General features: G+C 50.7%; 7 protein-coding genes across 8 annotated transcripts; 2 read left to right on the top strand and 5 right to left on the bottom strand.

Moving 5' to 3' along the window:
- Nucleotides 1-237: 237 nt before the first annotated feature.
- Nucleotides 238-1,129, bottom strand: PPTG_00047 (hypothetical protein). Its single transcript, XM_008891416.1, has one exon. It carries the CDS (start codon nucleotides 1,076-1,078, stop codon nucleotides 377-379), a length of 702 nt encoding a protein of 233 aa, XP_008889664.1. The 5' UTR covers nucleotides 1,079-1,129; the 3' UTR covers nucleotides 238-376.
- Nucleotides 1,130-1,211: 82 nt separating this feature from the next.
- Nucleotides 1,212-3,257, top strand: PPTG_00046 (hypothetical protein). Its single transcript, XM_008891415.1, has one exon. The coding sequence runs from the start codon at nucleotides 1,226-1,228 to the stop codon at nucleotides 2,882-2,884; it is 1,659 nt and encodes a 552-aa protein (XP_008889663.1). The 5' UTR covers nucleotides 1,212-1,225; the 3' UTR covers nucleotides 2,885-3,257.
- Nucleotides 3,258-4,111: 854 nt separating this feature from the next.
- Nucleotides 4,112-4,527, bottom strand: PPTG_20641 (hypothetical protein; the record flags this gene model as incomplete). Its single annotated transcript, XM_008892839.1, has 3 exons — nucleotides 4,112-4,133; nucleotides 4,222-4,358; nucleotides 4,471-4,527. The coding sequence occupies 3 exons, from the start codon at nucleotides 4,525-4,527 to the stop codon at nucleotides 4,112-4,114; spliced, it is 216 nt and encodes a 71-aa protein (XP_008891087.1).
- A 479-nt stretch (nucleotides 4,528-5,006) lies between these two features.
- On the bottom strand, nucleotides 5,007-6,818 carry PPTG_00045 (hypothetical protein). The gene has a single exon (XM_008891414.1). The coding sequence runs from the start codon at nucleotides 6,774-6,776 to the stop codon at nucleotides 5,217-5,219; it is 1,560 nt and encodes a 519-aa protein (XP_008889662.1). The 5' UTR covers nucleotides 6,777-6,818; the 3' UTR covers nucleotides 5,007-5,216.
- A 37-nt stretch (nucleotides 6,819-6,855) lies between these two features.
- On the bottom strand, nucleotides 6,856-8,610 carry PPTG_00044 (CAMK protein kinase). The gene has a single exon (XM_008891413.1). The coding sequence runs from the start codon at nucleotides 8,494-8,496 to the stop codon at nucleotides 7,081-7,083; it is 1,416 nt and encodes a 471-aa protein (XP_008889661.1). The 5' UTR covers nucleotides 8,497-8,610; the 3' UTR covers nucleotides 6,856-7,080.
- PPTG_00043 (hypothetical protein) lies at nucleotides 8,562-9,673 on the top strand. The gene has a single exon (XM_008891412.1). The coding sequence runs from the start codon at nucleotides 8,708-8,710 to the stop codon at nucleotides 9,503-9,505; it is 798 nt and encodes a 265-aa protein (XP_008889660.1). The 5' UTR covers nucleotides 8,562-8,707; the 3' UTR covers nucleotides 9,506-9,673.
- On the bottom strand, nucleotides 9,504-10,486 carry PPTG_00042. 2 transcript variants are annotated; one of them, XM_008891410.1, is made up of 4 exons: nucleotides 10,282-10,486; nucleotides 9,961-10,195; nucleotides 9,826-9,893; nucleotides 9,504-9,754 (listed from the first exon to the last, which is right to left on the bottom strand). In XM_008891410.1, the coding sequence occupies exons 1-4, from the start codon at nucleotides 10,443-10,445 to the stop codon at nucleotides 9,673-9,675; spliced, it is 549 nt and encodes a 182-aa protein (XP_008889658.1). In that variant the 5' UTR covers nucleotides 10,446-10,486; the 3' UTR covers nucleotides 9,504-9,672. The 2 variants fall into 2 exon arrangements, with proteins under 2 accessions (XP_008889658.1, XP_008889659.1); XM_008891411.1 differs by having other exon boundaries at nucleotides 9,826-10,195.

The raw sequence follows: 10,486 nt of genomic DNA, 5'->3' as shown, positions 1-10,486 counted from the left end.
CATGTTACACGAGTCATTCCGGACCAGGATTACAAACAGTCGAAAGCTTTACGTCGGCGCGTGAACTTCCTTCAGTGTTATACTAACAGGGCATAACATTGAAGTTCCGTGTATAGCACCAGCTTGGGGTTTTGCACGTAGTACATGCAGTCGCCGACGTGCGTCATTAACCTGGTGAAAGCCCAGAGATTTCGAGCTCAGCTGCAAGTATGAAGGCAAGCGGCACTGTGATTGAAATTACACAAGGATCATGACAATTTTTTTTAACACTTAGCAATAATATCAATACCTGTAGGTACTACAAGTTTCTTAAACTCAACCACGAATTTCGATCACTCGTTCCTGCACTTTAACTTCTCACAATGACGACACGCTCCTAGACCGTCCTGAGATCATTTCTCTCGCGTTGCTGCTGTCGTTTCAGCACCTCCACGCAGCGTTGATGGAGCAACACGTGCACCTCCCCATCCTGTTTCTGAAGCTGCACTTCTTCAGGACCTCGGACTTCCACTTCAACCTTTTCATGATCCTGCGTCGTCTCCGCAACGTGAGTGCTTACGACTCGATGGAGGCGTCGCAGGTCCTGTCTGCAGAGCTGTTGACCCATCTGGAGCTCATGGAGAGCTTGGTCGACCTGCATCCTGCTCCTTTTAAGTCTGCAGTCCTGATCCTCCATCTTTGTCGTGAGAATCTCTAGCTGAAACTCCGCTGCTGCCCAATTGGCCTGAATACTGTCGGTTATCACGGTCTGTTGAGCCTGCGCGTCGGCAGCTGCTTTGGCTGTAGCAGCCACCTCACCCCACAGACTCGAGAGCTTCTTCTTCGTTCTAAGGTTGTTGGTCTCGGCTTGCGCCTGCTGGTCCTGCAGTTGCGCCTTCAACTTCGACAATTGAGTCTGCATCTCTTCGATCCTAGGATCTTTCTGACATAGTGACGTTGGATCCTGCTGACCTGCAAGTAGCAGGCTATGCAGTCGGCGCAGCTCCTGTGCCATCAACAGGAACGAGCTACGTACTACTTCAGGTACGCCGCGCCACTCGGCCTGGCCATCCAGCACGAACTCCAGTTGCAGGTCCATATTTCGCTAATGGGGCAGGATTCTATAAACCTCTCTAAACCAATCCAAAAGCGATACATTTTTGTTGAAAACACAAAATATGTGTGTTGCACGTAGCTTATGTGGATGTGTGTTCCACCATCATTCTGAGTGTATACGCCTGTTAGCATGGCCGACACGGAGAGCACTGGGACTAAGCGCAAGCTCAAGGAGAACGCCTTCACAGCCAAGGCCGAGAGCGGGACCCTCAAGGTGAAGATACTACGACGCGACCAGCGGGGCAATCTTTCCTCCTCTGCATCCCCCACTGCGTCCACCAAGACAAGAAATCGTCGCACCGCAAAAGCTCAACCACCGCCTGACTCACCTCCAAAGCCTCGTCCTAACCGGAAGCATGTGCCCATCTTCTACGAGCCGCAGTTCCGTCAACCCATCAAGAGAGGAGGTAGCCATCATAGTAGCTCCACGGACGAGCACTCGACATCGTCCACCAATGTCCCTGGAATCCACTCAGCGTCCACCGAGACGTCTGGAGTAGCGTCCACATCGTCCACAAGCTCAAGTTTTGTGTCTCATCTGTCAGATGTGAAGCTTGAGGACCCACCTAGAGCAAACCCGCTGTTTGCTCGCAATGATAGCGATGGACTGGGCACATTGGGGGAGCTACTACGACCTTATATGCCTTCAGGCATGCAATCGAGCTTCCCCCAGTCATCATCGGCGGGACTTCTGATGGACAGGAACGCAGGGCTCTCGTCAGCGTTGCACCAACTTGCATCGTCTTCTGCTTCATACCGCTCAGCATTGGAAGATCTCTCGGCTGCAAATGGGAAAGCTACTGATACAACATCTTCGGCTCCTGCGTCTGCAGTCTCGGATTCGACAAGTAATGCAGGGTTGGAGAGCTACAGATTCGATCCATTGGCTGCACTACAAACTGCTATTGATCATGCGCAGCGTAGGGAAAGTAAAAGTGACACACCGCGTGAAGTCGGCAGTCCTACTAGCAACGCTCGATTCTATCGACTGGAGCCGTCGGGATCATCACAGAGCAACGAAAGCACGTCGACAAGTCTGGGGCCTCCACCAGAACTCCCTCCATCGTTTGCTCTGCAGAATTCACTAGTAGGAGGCGGAATCCATCGCTTCTCTCTTTCAAAATCAATGGATGGCGCCAAGGACGCCACAAGTTCTTCTCCAAACAATGACAGTGGTGCCAAGGATGCCATTGCTGCTCTTGGACCCCCACCAGACGCTCCACCGTCATTCCTACTCTCCAATTCACTGACAGGAGGGAGTATTTCGATTTTGAATCTACCCAGGACGAATCCCAGTCTGGATAGACTGGGGTCATTGACGAGGTTGATCAGCCAAGCAAATGAGACCGCCAAGGACCTGAACACGACGTTGTCGTCTCCACCAAAGGCAAATCCTGGTCTGGATAGACTAATGTCGTTGTCGAGTGTTGTGAGTGAGGACGGTGAGACTGCCACGAAGATGAAGCTGACGTCGACTCCAGACACTAGTTCAGCCTCTTCGAGCACCACTCACGAGACTGAGGATAGCAACAGTGAAGTCATTGACTTGGGGCCACCACCTACCGGTCCACCTGCGTTTACAATCGGAAACTCACTAATGGGAGGAGGAATCGAGCTACAACCCGCGGCTACGAATGTGAATACTCACAATTTTGACTGGAAGTTGCACAGAAGTGCGTCAAATAGCGGCGGAGATGCGACATCGGCTACTAGGGACATTAGTCACGGATTGCGAGCTCAGCTCGAGCGAACTTTGGCAGCGTCGCAGAATGGAAAGGACAAGTCATAAGGTTGTGAAAAGTCTTGGGTATCGTACAAATACATGAAGTACAATTGAAGTAAATTATTTCCAAAGTACAACGCCAAATACACAGCCGAAGGTGCAACTGGAGAAGCAGCATTCGTTGAAATCCGTTGCCTGGTGACGGCAACACGCGCTAATCTCTTGGATTCATCCAAATACATGCCATCACTCTCTCAAGCCCTGAAATTCTTCTCCGTGCAAATTGGGTTTGAGCTGGCAAATCGCGGAGCGGTCGCAGTGTACCTCCATCGTTAATTTCATGTGTGCAGCTGAAGTTGTTTGTCGTGACTTGCGGTACTAGGACTGAACCAAAATTGTACATATATGTGGATATCACACGATTTTTTGATCCCAACTTGGGATCAAAAAATCGTGTGATATCCACACAGAATGACATTTCAGTGGTAAACCAAGTGTAGAGACGAGGTCTAATGATACGACTTGGGTGCTTATTCATCGGTGTGAGAACAATCAGCGTTAGGATTTCCCGAGCTAGGCTGCCGGGAGGTATCCGTAAATAAAATAATTTTGTGTTGAAGAACCTATCGCAAAATACATAATCGACTGAAGACGCCTTGATGGCATTATAAACAACTGAAAATGAGCGCAAAGACAAATAAAACTCAGTCATCGTGTTCAAAAACGAAAGTTCATCAAGCACTTCGTAGAGATTACCTCAACCGTTGACGCATCTCAGTAGGTTTCGTTTACTGTATCATCTCAAGTGTCATTGGAGATTCGTGACGTCATTCGCGGCGTACAACATCACGGGCGATACTAAAAGGTTGCTGCACTACACTGTAAGCCGGAGGAATTGCCGATAGCAGCTTGTACACGGACGGCTCTGCGGAAACCTTGCGCCTCTTGAGAATGTGGTCCTCAAATACCTCCATTATTGTGGTGATCACCACATCAAAGCTGGAAGATACTCCACCTCCACTTGAAAGGGCTCCATTTCCGTTGCCTTAGCAGACATCAAACTGATCACCAGCGACCAGAAGAGTAAGACCGACGGATTGATACTCTTAGAAATCGATTCAACGCGGCACAGCTTTAACAGGAGATCCTCCAGCGCAGCGCTGGACGGACCTTGATGGTAGAAGATCCTTGATGTCGTCGTCGTCGTCTACATATAGAATCTTTCGGAGGGGAAACTGACGTCAAGCATAGAAAATGTTGATGACCTGCGAGTATCCTGGCGGAGGACTGGAATCAATTTGGTCTTTGCTCTATTCTAGAAAAAGGTCACACACAATTAGAGTCTTTAACAAAAGTCAACATTGGTTTCCCGTATCAAAACACAAACGACCAACTTGGCATACCTCAGTTTCGCCGCTTGATTCAGAGTGCGCACTTTGCGCATCAGCTGACGAACTTCGCTGAGCGCAGCCTCGTGAGGACGGAGGAAGTCGCGCACAGCAAGGTTGAGTCTATGACTCGCACAACCAATAAGCAGCACCTTTAAAGGTAAAAAGGTTAGCTAGCTTCTTGTTGACTGTACTGCTGGCGCCCACTAGGAACTTGGCTTTTTCAATAGATCTGCCAAGAGATGGTAGGAAGCGCTCAATTACCGTCAGATGAATCTTTGCAGTTAGGTGGTCGCCAGGTTCATCCATTATAGGAGCCATGAAAATAAGGTGGTACCGTGGACCACTAGGATTATCATAGCATCCAAAGGCGCTCTGGTATTGCTCTGTACCAAATCTACGGTCGTCGAGGATCAGGCCAAAATCGACCGGTATCTTCTCGCCCATGCCGGCTTCCACAATCTTTGTCACACCCTTAGAGAGCAGTGCCTCCACCGATACAAAACAGAAATTTCTGTATCTGCATAACAATAATATTCCATATTCATTTAGTGTAAATTTGTGCCACCAATATTAGTCCTCAAAATTATAAGTTATCACAGATCCAAAAAAATTGAAATGCATTATGGATGCAGGACCAGATTGGTAGCAAAATATATTATTTTATTGGCCGACAAATAATTTTCCAGTATATTTTTTTCCGGAGATTTTTGTTTTGAGTACTTCGTTCCGTTTTTAGGGGGTGTGGACAATATAGGATTTGCAAAAACATTAGATTTCAGCAAACAAACATGAGAATACTTGGCAAAAGTGAATTGGTGTAAACTATCACGGAAAGGATACAGTGAAACAGTATTAAGAATATGCTTGGCAACCCGTCGTGAGGAAGCATCTGCCTCAATATTAACAAGTTGTAGGTTCTCTTCCGACAAGACTTACCCTACTCGAACCAAAGCATGACCTCATGGGTAGTTAATATTTTGCATAGGTCATGCCCAGTTCTGTACCTCTCACTTCACCGCCACCTGGCATTTTTCGCGAAGACTAGAAGCTAGACCCGTTGCTTGACCCTTAGCTTCGTGAAGTACAGCGTTGACATCTTCAGGAGATTCTGAGTTGATATCAAGTGCAAATCTTGCAATCGGGGGAGCATCTCCAGGTCCGTGCAGAGCTGCCAGTAAACTCCAGACCATTGGCGTCACAAATCGAAAGTCCTTCGTGATCTCTAGACCTGGACGCATAAGCACGACCTGATTCGGATCTTCGCCAGTGTCAAAACCAGGTTCCAGTAACTCGTGATTCGAGATCGGACCTGGTTCAGGTCCTTCCTTGCCTACAAAGAGCGCCCAACGATTCATCCACTCTGAATGAATCGCAAACCAGAACTCTTTGGACTTGAGTTCCTTGCGATCATAACTCATGACCAGCTGAAGTTCAAGACGTCGGCGGAGCTTTAAATCTTCCGTGTAAGTCGGTAAAGACGCCTGGATCAGACTCATCCGCTGCATCGAAGTGGCTGACATTCTCCGGGCTTTCGGAGCCGACGACGGTGACACTACTGGCGATGTAGCACTCGTTGGAACTGGCTGGACAGTCAGTTTGATAGGAGCAGGAAGACGGAAGCTTAGACGTCGAGGTTCGCCACTCAGACATCCAAGGCGTTCTCGAATACCAGCCAAGGATTCTTTCGATACATCTTCGCCATTAATCTCCACGATTTCAGCACCAGAAGATACACTACCGCTGCGTTCTAGTGCACCACGAGATCCATCGGATAGTGGCACGAACCCCAAAACTACAGCGCGATTGGCAACGGTACCATCGAGATTGAGACCAAGAGATCCTGGAGGAACCTCCACACTCACGACTTTGTCAGTTGAGCTGGCCACATACGGACGTTTGTCGGAGTCCAGAGGACTGTCTTCCATCCCCGTGACTTGCACAAACGAAGCAGGTCCACCTGTTTTCAGCGCTGGAGAAACTAGTGGATCATTCGTTGGCTGTACAGGAGGAGACACTGCTTCCGCTGAGAACATGTTGGACGATTCACCTATAGGCTCACTGAGGTCCGTTGAGCTACTTGTTGGGCCGATGATAAGCTTTGACTTGTCATCATCTTGAGGGTTCTTGTGGTTGTTCTGAGGTGGCACTTTAAAGCGTAATTGACGTTTCAAGTGAGCAGCTTCTCGTAAGACTGTACCGATCTCCTCAAGTGTTTGTCTTGGTTGCATGAAGTCGAACTTATCCATTCCGATCAACACACTGCCCTGAGGAACGCTTCCACTCGCTTCAATAGCCCCAGGTGATCCTTCACGGGTCACTGGGGCGAAATCGTCGAGTAAAGCTGCGTCGGTGCAGCTTCCGTCAAGTAGGATGCCCAAAGGTCCAGCAGGGACGGAGATCTCGACAATCGGCCACGTCGTGATGTCCATCCCTGCAACAATCAGACTCGAAGGCTTGACTACTCCACCAGAGATCGGGGAATAATCTCCCGTCGGAGATCCTGGTGACTCGTACAGAGGATCACGCTTCTTTACCTTCGGCTTCATCGCTGACAACATCGCCCGCATGTGGCTAAACTTGGGTGATGCTGAGCTTTCTGGAAAGCTGGAAAATCGCAGAGTGATAAATGGCGTAAAATGGAGCGCAGAGTGAAATGTCAGTTCTAAATCTTCACTTCATTGTCCTCAATCTATTTCCAGAACTGCAAATTGCCTCACGACCTCATCCTTCGACACAACGTTATTTTCATTTTGACCATCACTCTTTGTTTTTCTTACCGCACACACATGAAGCGGTACTGTGTCTTCAAGTGTTGAAGTAGTATGTATTCGACCTGCCCCACAAGCATGCAAAGCGACCGCTTGATCCTATCTACTGAGAAGCTGTATCCATAGGCGCCGGGGGCGGCACAGCCGAGCCGTTCACGACAGCAGGAGCACTCTGCGTCCGCTGTTCCCCTTCATCCTCGCTGTCCTTGCTGCTACGCGGACTGCCGCCAAGCGTCAGCGCCTTGGTGAGCGAAATCGTGGCCTTGACTGTGCTAACTGCAGCGCGGAACTTCCGACGCGCGTTGAACTTGCGCAGTTCCTCGAGCGCCGTGGTGAGCTGCACGTCCTTGACCGCGTCTCCAGCGATCCACGGGTGTTCCAGCAGCTGACGCGCCGTCCAGCGCTCGCTAGGCTTCAAGATGAGCATCTTACTGATGAGATCTTTGGCCTCGGCCGACACGTCGTCCCAATAGGGCGAGTCGAACTCGTAGCGTCCAGCCTTAATGAGTCGGAACAACACTCCCTGGTTGTCATGGTGGAACGGAGGATATCCACACAGCAGAATGTATGTAATGACACCGATACTCCAGATGTCCACTTCCTTGCCGTATGGCTTGGACATCAAGATCTCGGGCGCCACATATCCAGGCGTGCCACACGCGGTCGACAGCCCTGCGTCACCGTTCTGAATCGCCTTCTTAGCGAACCCAAAGTCCGCGAGTTTGATGTCTGCGTCGTCCTCGGCGCTGCTAAGCAGCAGGTTTTCAGGTTTCAAGTCTCGGTGGACAACGTCGGCGTCGTGACAGAAGGCGATGGTTTCCAGCAGAACTTTGACGAGGTCTCGGGCTTCTCTTTCCGAGTAAAAGTTCTTCTTGACGATCCGCTCGAATAGTTCACCTCCTGGCATGTATTCGGTGACTAGGAAAAAGTATTTTTCCTCTTGGTAAACGTCGTACAGCTTGACAATATGCGGGTGTTGCATCTCCCGCAAGATTTTCACTTCGGCTACCAGAGCTTGGAGATCGTCCGCTGACAATTGCGACCGCTTAATGCACTTGATAGCGAAGCGCTCACCCGTCGTCTTGTGCGTAGCCTCCCTCACTACTGAGAACGTACCCGCTCCGAGCTCCTTGCCCAGTGTGTACACGTCAGCAAAGCGTTTGCCGCCTTCATGCGCCGCGATCTCCTCGAACTGCACGGCAGGAGGCGGAGGAGGCACGAGGAAGCGTACGACGCGCTCGGCGCCGCTGGTGCTGACGAGGATCTCGCGGATCTTCTCGAAGCTCCAACAGGCTGCGGCGTCCGTGAAGTCGTGCGCATTTACGCCCAACAAGAGCGAGTTGGGGCCGATCTCGCCGTGTTTCTCAAGAGCTCCAGGCTCGCCCGCGCCCACAGGACGGAAGCCGTCCACGATGACGTGGCCCTCACCTATCGGACTCTTACTCACGATGAGACCCAAGGGACCTGCAGGCACGACGACGTCCACGCGCTTCCATTGGGACCGATCGGGAGGCGTCATAGCGAGTGGAGTGTAACTTTAGGACTGAGCTCTAGGATGAAGAGCTAAAAATGGCAACGTTTGTGGAGCGCCACATGTCGCACTTAACGCAGAGTATAGTGAGATCAAGTGAGTTGACTGGGGGTGGACTAATTTTTACTTGGTGTCGGAATATCCTGCAGACAATTCAGTGCCTAGGGCGTTGAGGACTTGTAGCGTTTAGTGTGTGTCGATGGCGAGAGCGCACGAGGGGGAGAAGACGGGCCACGGCGGAAGAAATATCCATCGCTCGAAGCGCCCGAGAGAGGAGACGAGCTGGAGCTCACAGGCGAGTCAGGAGCTGCTGCGGCTGCGCTTCCAGACGCTGCGGACGCTGTTCGATGACGCCGAGACGGTGGCGGACGTGCATGAGGCGTGGGGAGTCGTAGCTGCTAGATTGAATGACATGGAGGAGGTAGAGATGGAACTGGACGCAGTCAAGTGCAGTAATCAGCTCACGAGGCTGCGTCAGCAGTGGCAAGAGAGCAGCACAGCGCCGCTCCACGTTCTGATGACCGAGTGCTTCAGCAAGACGCCGATACAGTCCGATAGGAGGATTAACAGAGAAATCGAGGAGACAATAGTGCAGGACGAAGGTCCCCCAATGAGGAAGAAGATGGCGAAACAACAGACTGAGGTGGCGTCGCCTTCTACCCCGGCGACGGAGCTGGAGAGTCAAGCTGAGACTCCGTTGACCACTGAACCTACGCCGATACCCAGCGAGGCTGTATCTCCAGCGTCTTCGACTGGTTGTCAACACGAAGTCTCATCCGAGCAGCCAGTTCCGCCCTCTCCCCAGCCTGTTGAGCAGGAATTACCGTCGACTCGTCAAGTTGAAGTCCAAGATGTTGATGTGGAAGAATTCCCCCGACAGGACGAGATCATGCGCGCTCTGGGGAAGCGATCGGAGCAGCTCGAACGACTGGCTCAATCTCATCAACATCTTGCTGACGCGACGCAGAAATTATTGGAGGCTCTACTCAATCGATAGGGCAGGACGTAAGCTTACATGATTGTACGAGTTGTACCATAGATAAGGCCAATTCCAATTGCAGGCTAAACTGGTGCCAAATAGGACCTACATAGCTGCATCAAGTGAGGTTTATCCGTAGTCAATGCTATTTTCACTTGAACGACTATCACTCCGTGCGTTGCTGTCTAATCAATGTGCGAGCACGTCCAGAGATCGTCGCCGAGGAAGTGCACCATCTCGATAGCCACACCCTTGTTCTTGTTCCGACTACATACAAATCCACAACCACCAAATTGTTAAATAACTTTCCAACATCATTAACTAACTGCGTCACGTACATGTCGTCGGTGGACATGGTGAGGATACCAATAGCCATGGCGTGTTCCTTGCCTTCGGCCATAATAGCCTGTAAAAAAATAAAAATAATAAAAACCTAAGTATCACCCCAAACCAACGAAACATACTGTACATACCACGGGGGTACCAGCCTCCAGTGGCTCGGGCATATCACCGCCAGCCGAGGTGAGACCGGGACACATGACATTGGCACCCGACAGCACGAACGGGATCGCGCCCTTGTCGGCGCGCACCTGCTTCATAACGTGCGGCACCTTGTGCAGCAGCTTAAGCGTGGGCATGAAGGGGCCGTCACGCTGGTTGAAGAAGAGGGGCTCACCCTCGTGAAGCACGATCTGAATGTGGTTGTGGCTGGTGTCGGATATAACATTTACAGTTAGATTGACAAAGTATATCATGGTGATTAAACGTCATATATCAGACACAAAATGACGGACCATTTCGCAACGACCATAGGAGCCTTCTTGGGCATGAACATCTCAGCATAAGGCTCCAGGTCCGGATACTGCTCCAGCACCTTGGCGCGGATGCTGCGCTGCTGCGAGGACTTCACCTTGCTGCTGGTACTCATGTGCTCATCGACACTGAATCGCTTGAACATGGTGGCGAGAACTGCCTTGGTTGGTTCAGTTTTGCTTTACA

Source organism: Phytophthora parasitica, assembly GCF_000247585.1.
Source record: "Phytophthora parasitica INRA-310 unplaced genomic scaffold supercont2.1, whole genome shotgun sequence".
NCBI classification, from domain to species: domain Eukaryota; phylum Oomycota; class Peronosporomycetes; order Peronosporales; family Peronosporaceae; genus Phytophthora; species Phytophthora nicotianae.
The sequence above is the reverse complement of the archived record's forward strand: the minus strand, read 5'-3'. Positions and strand labels throughout refer to the sequence as shown.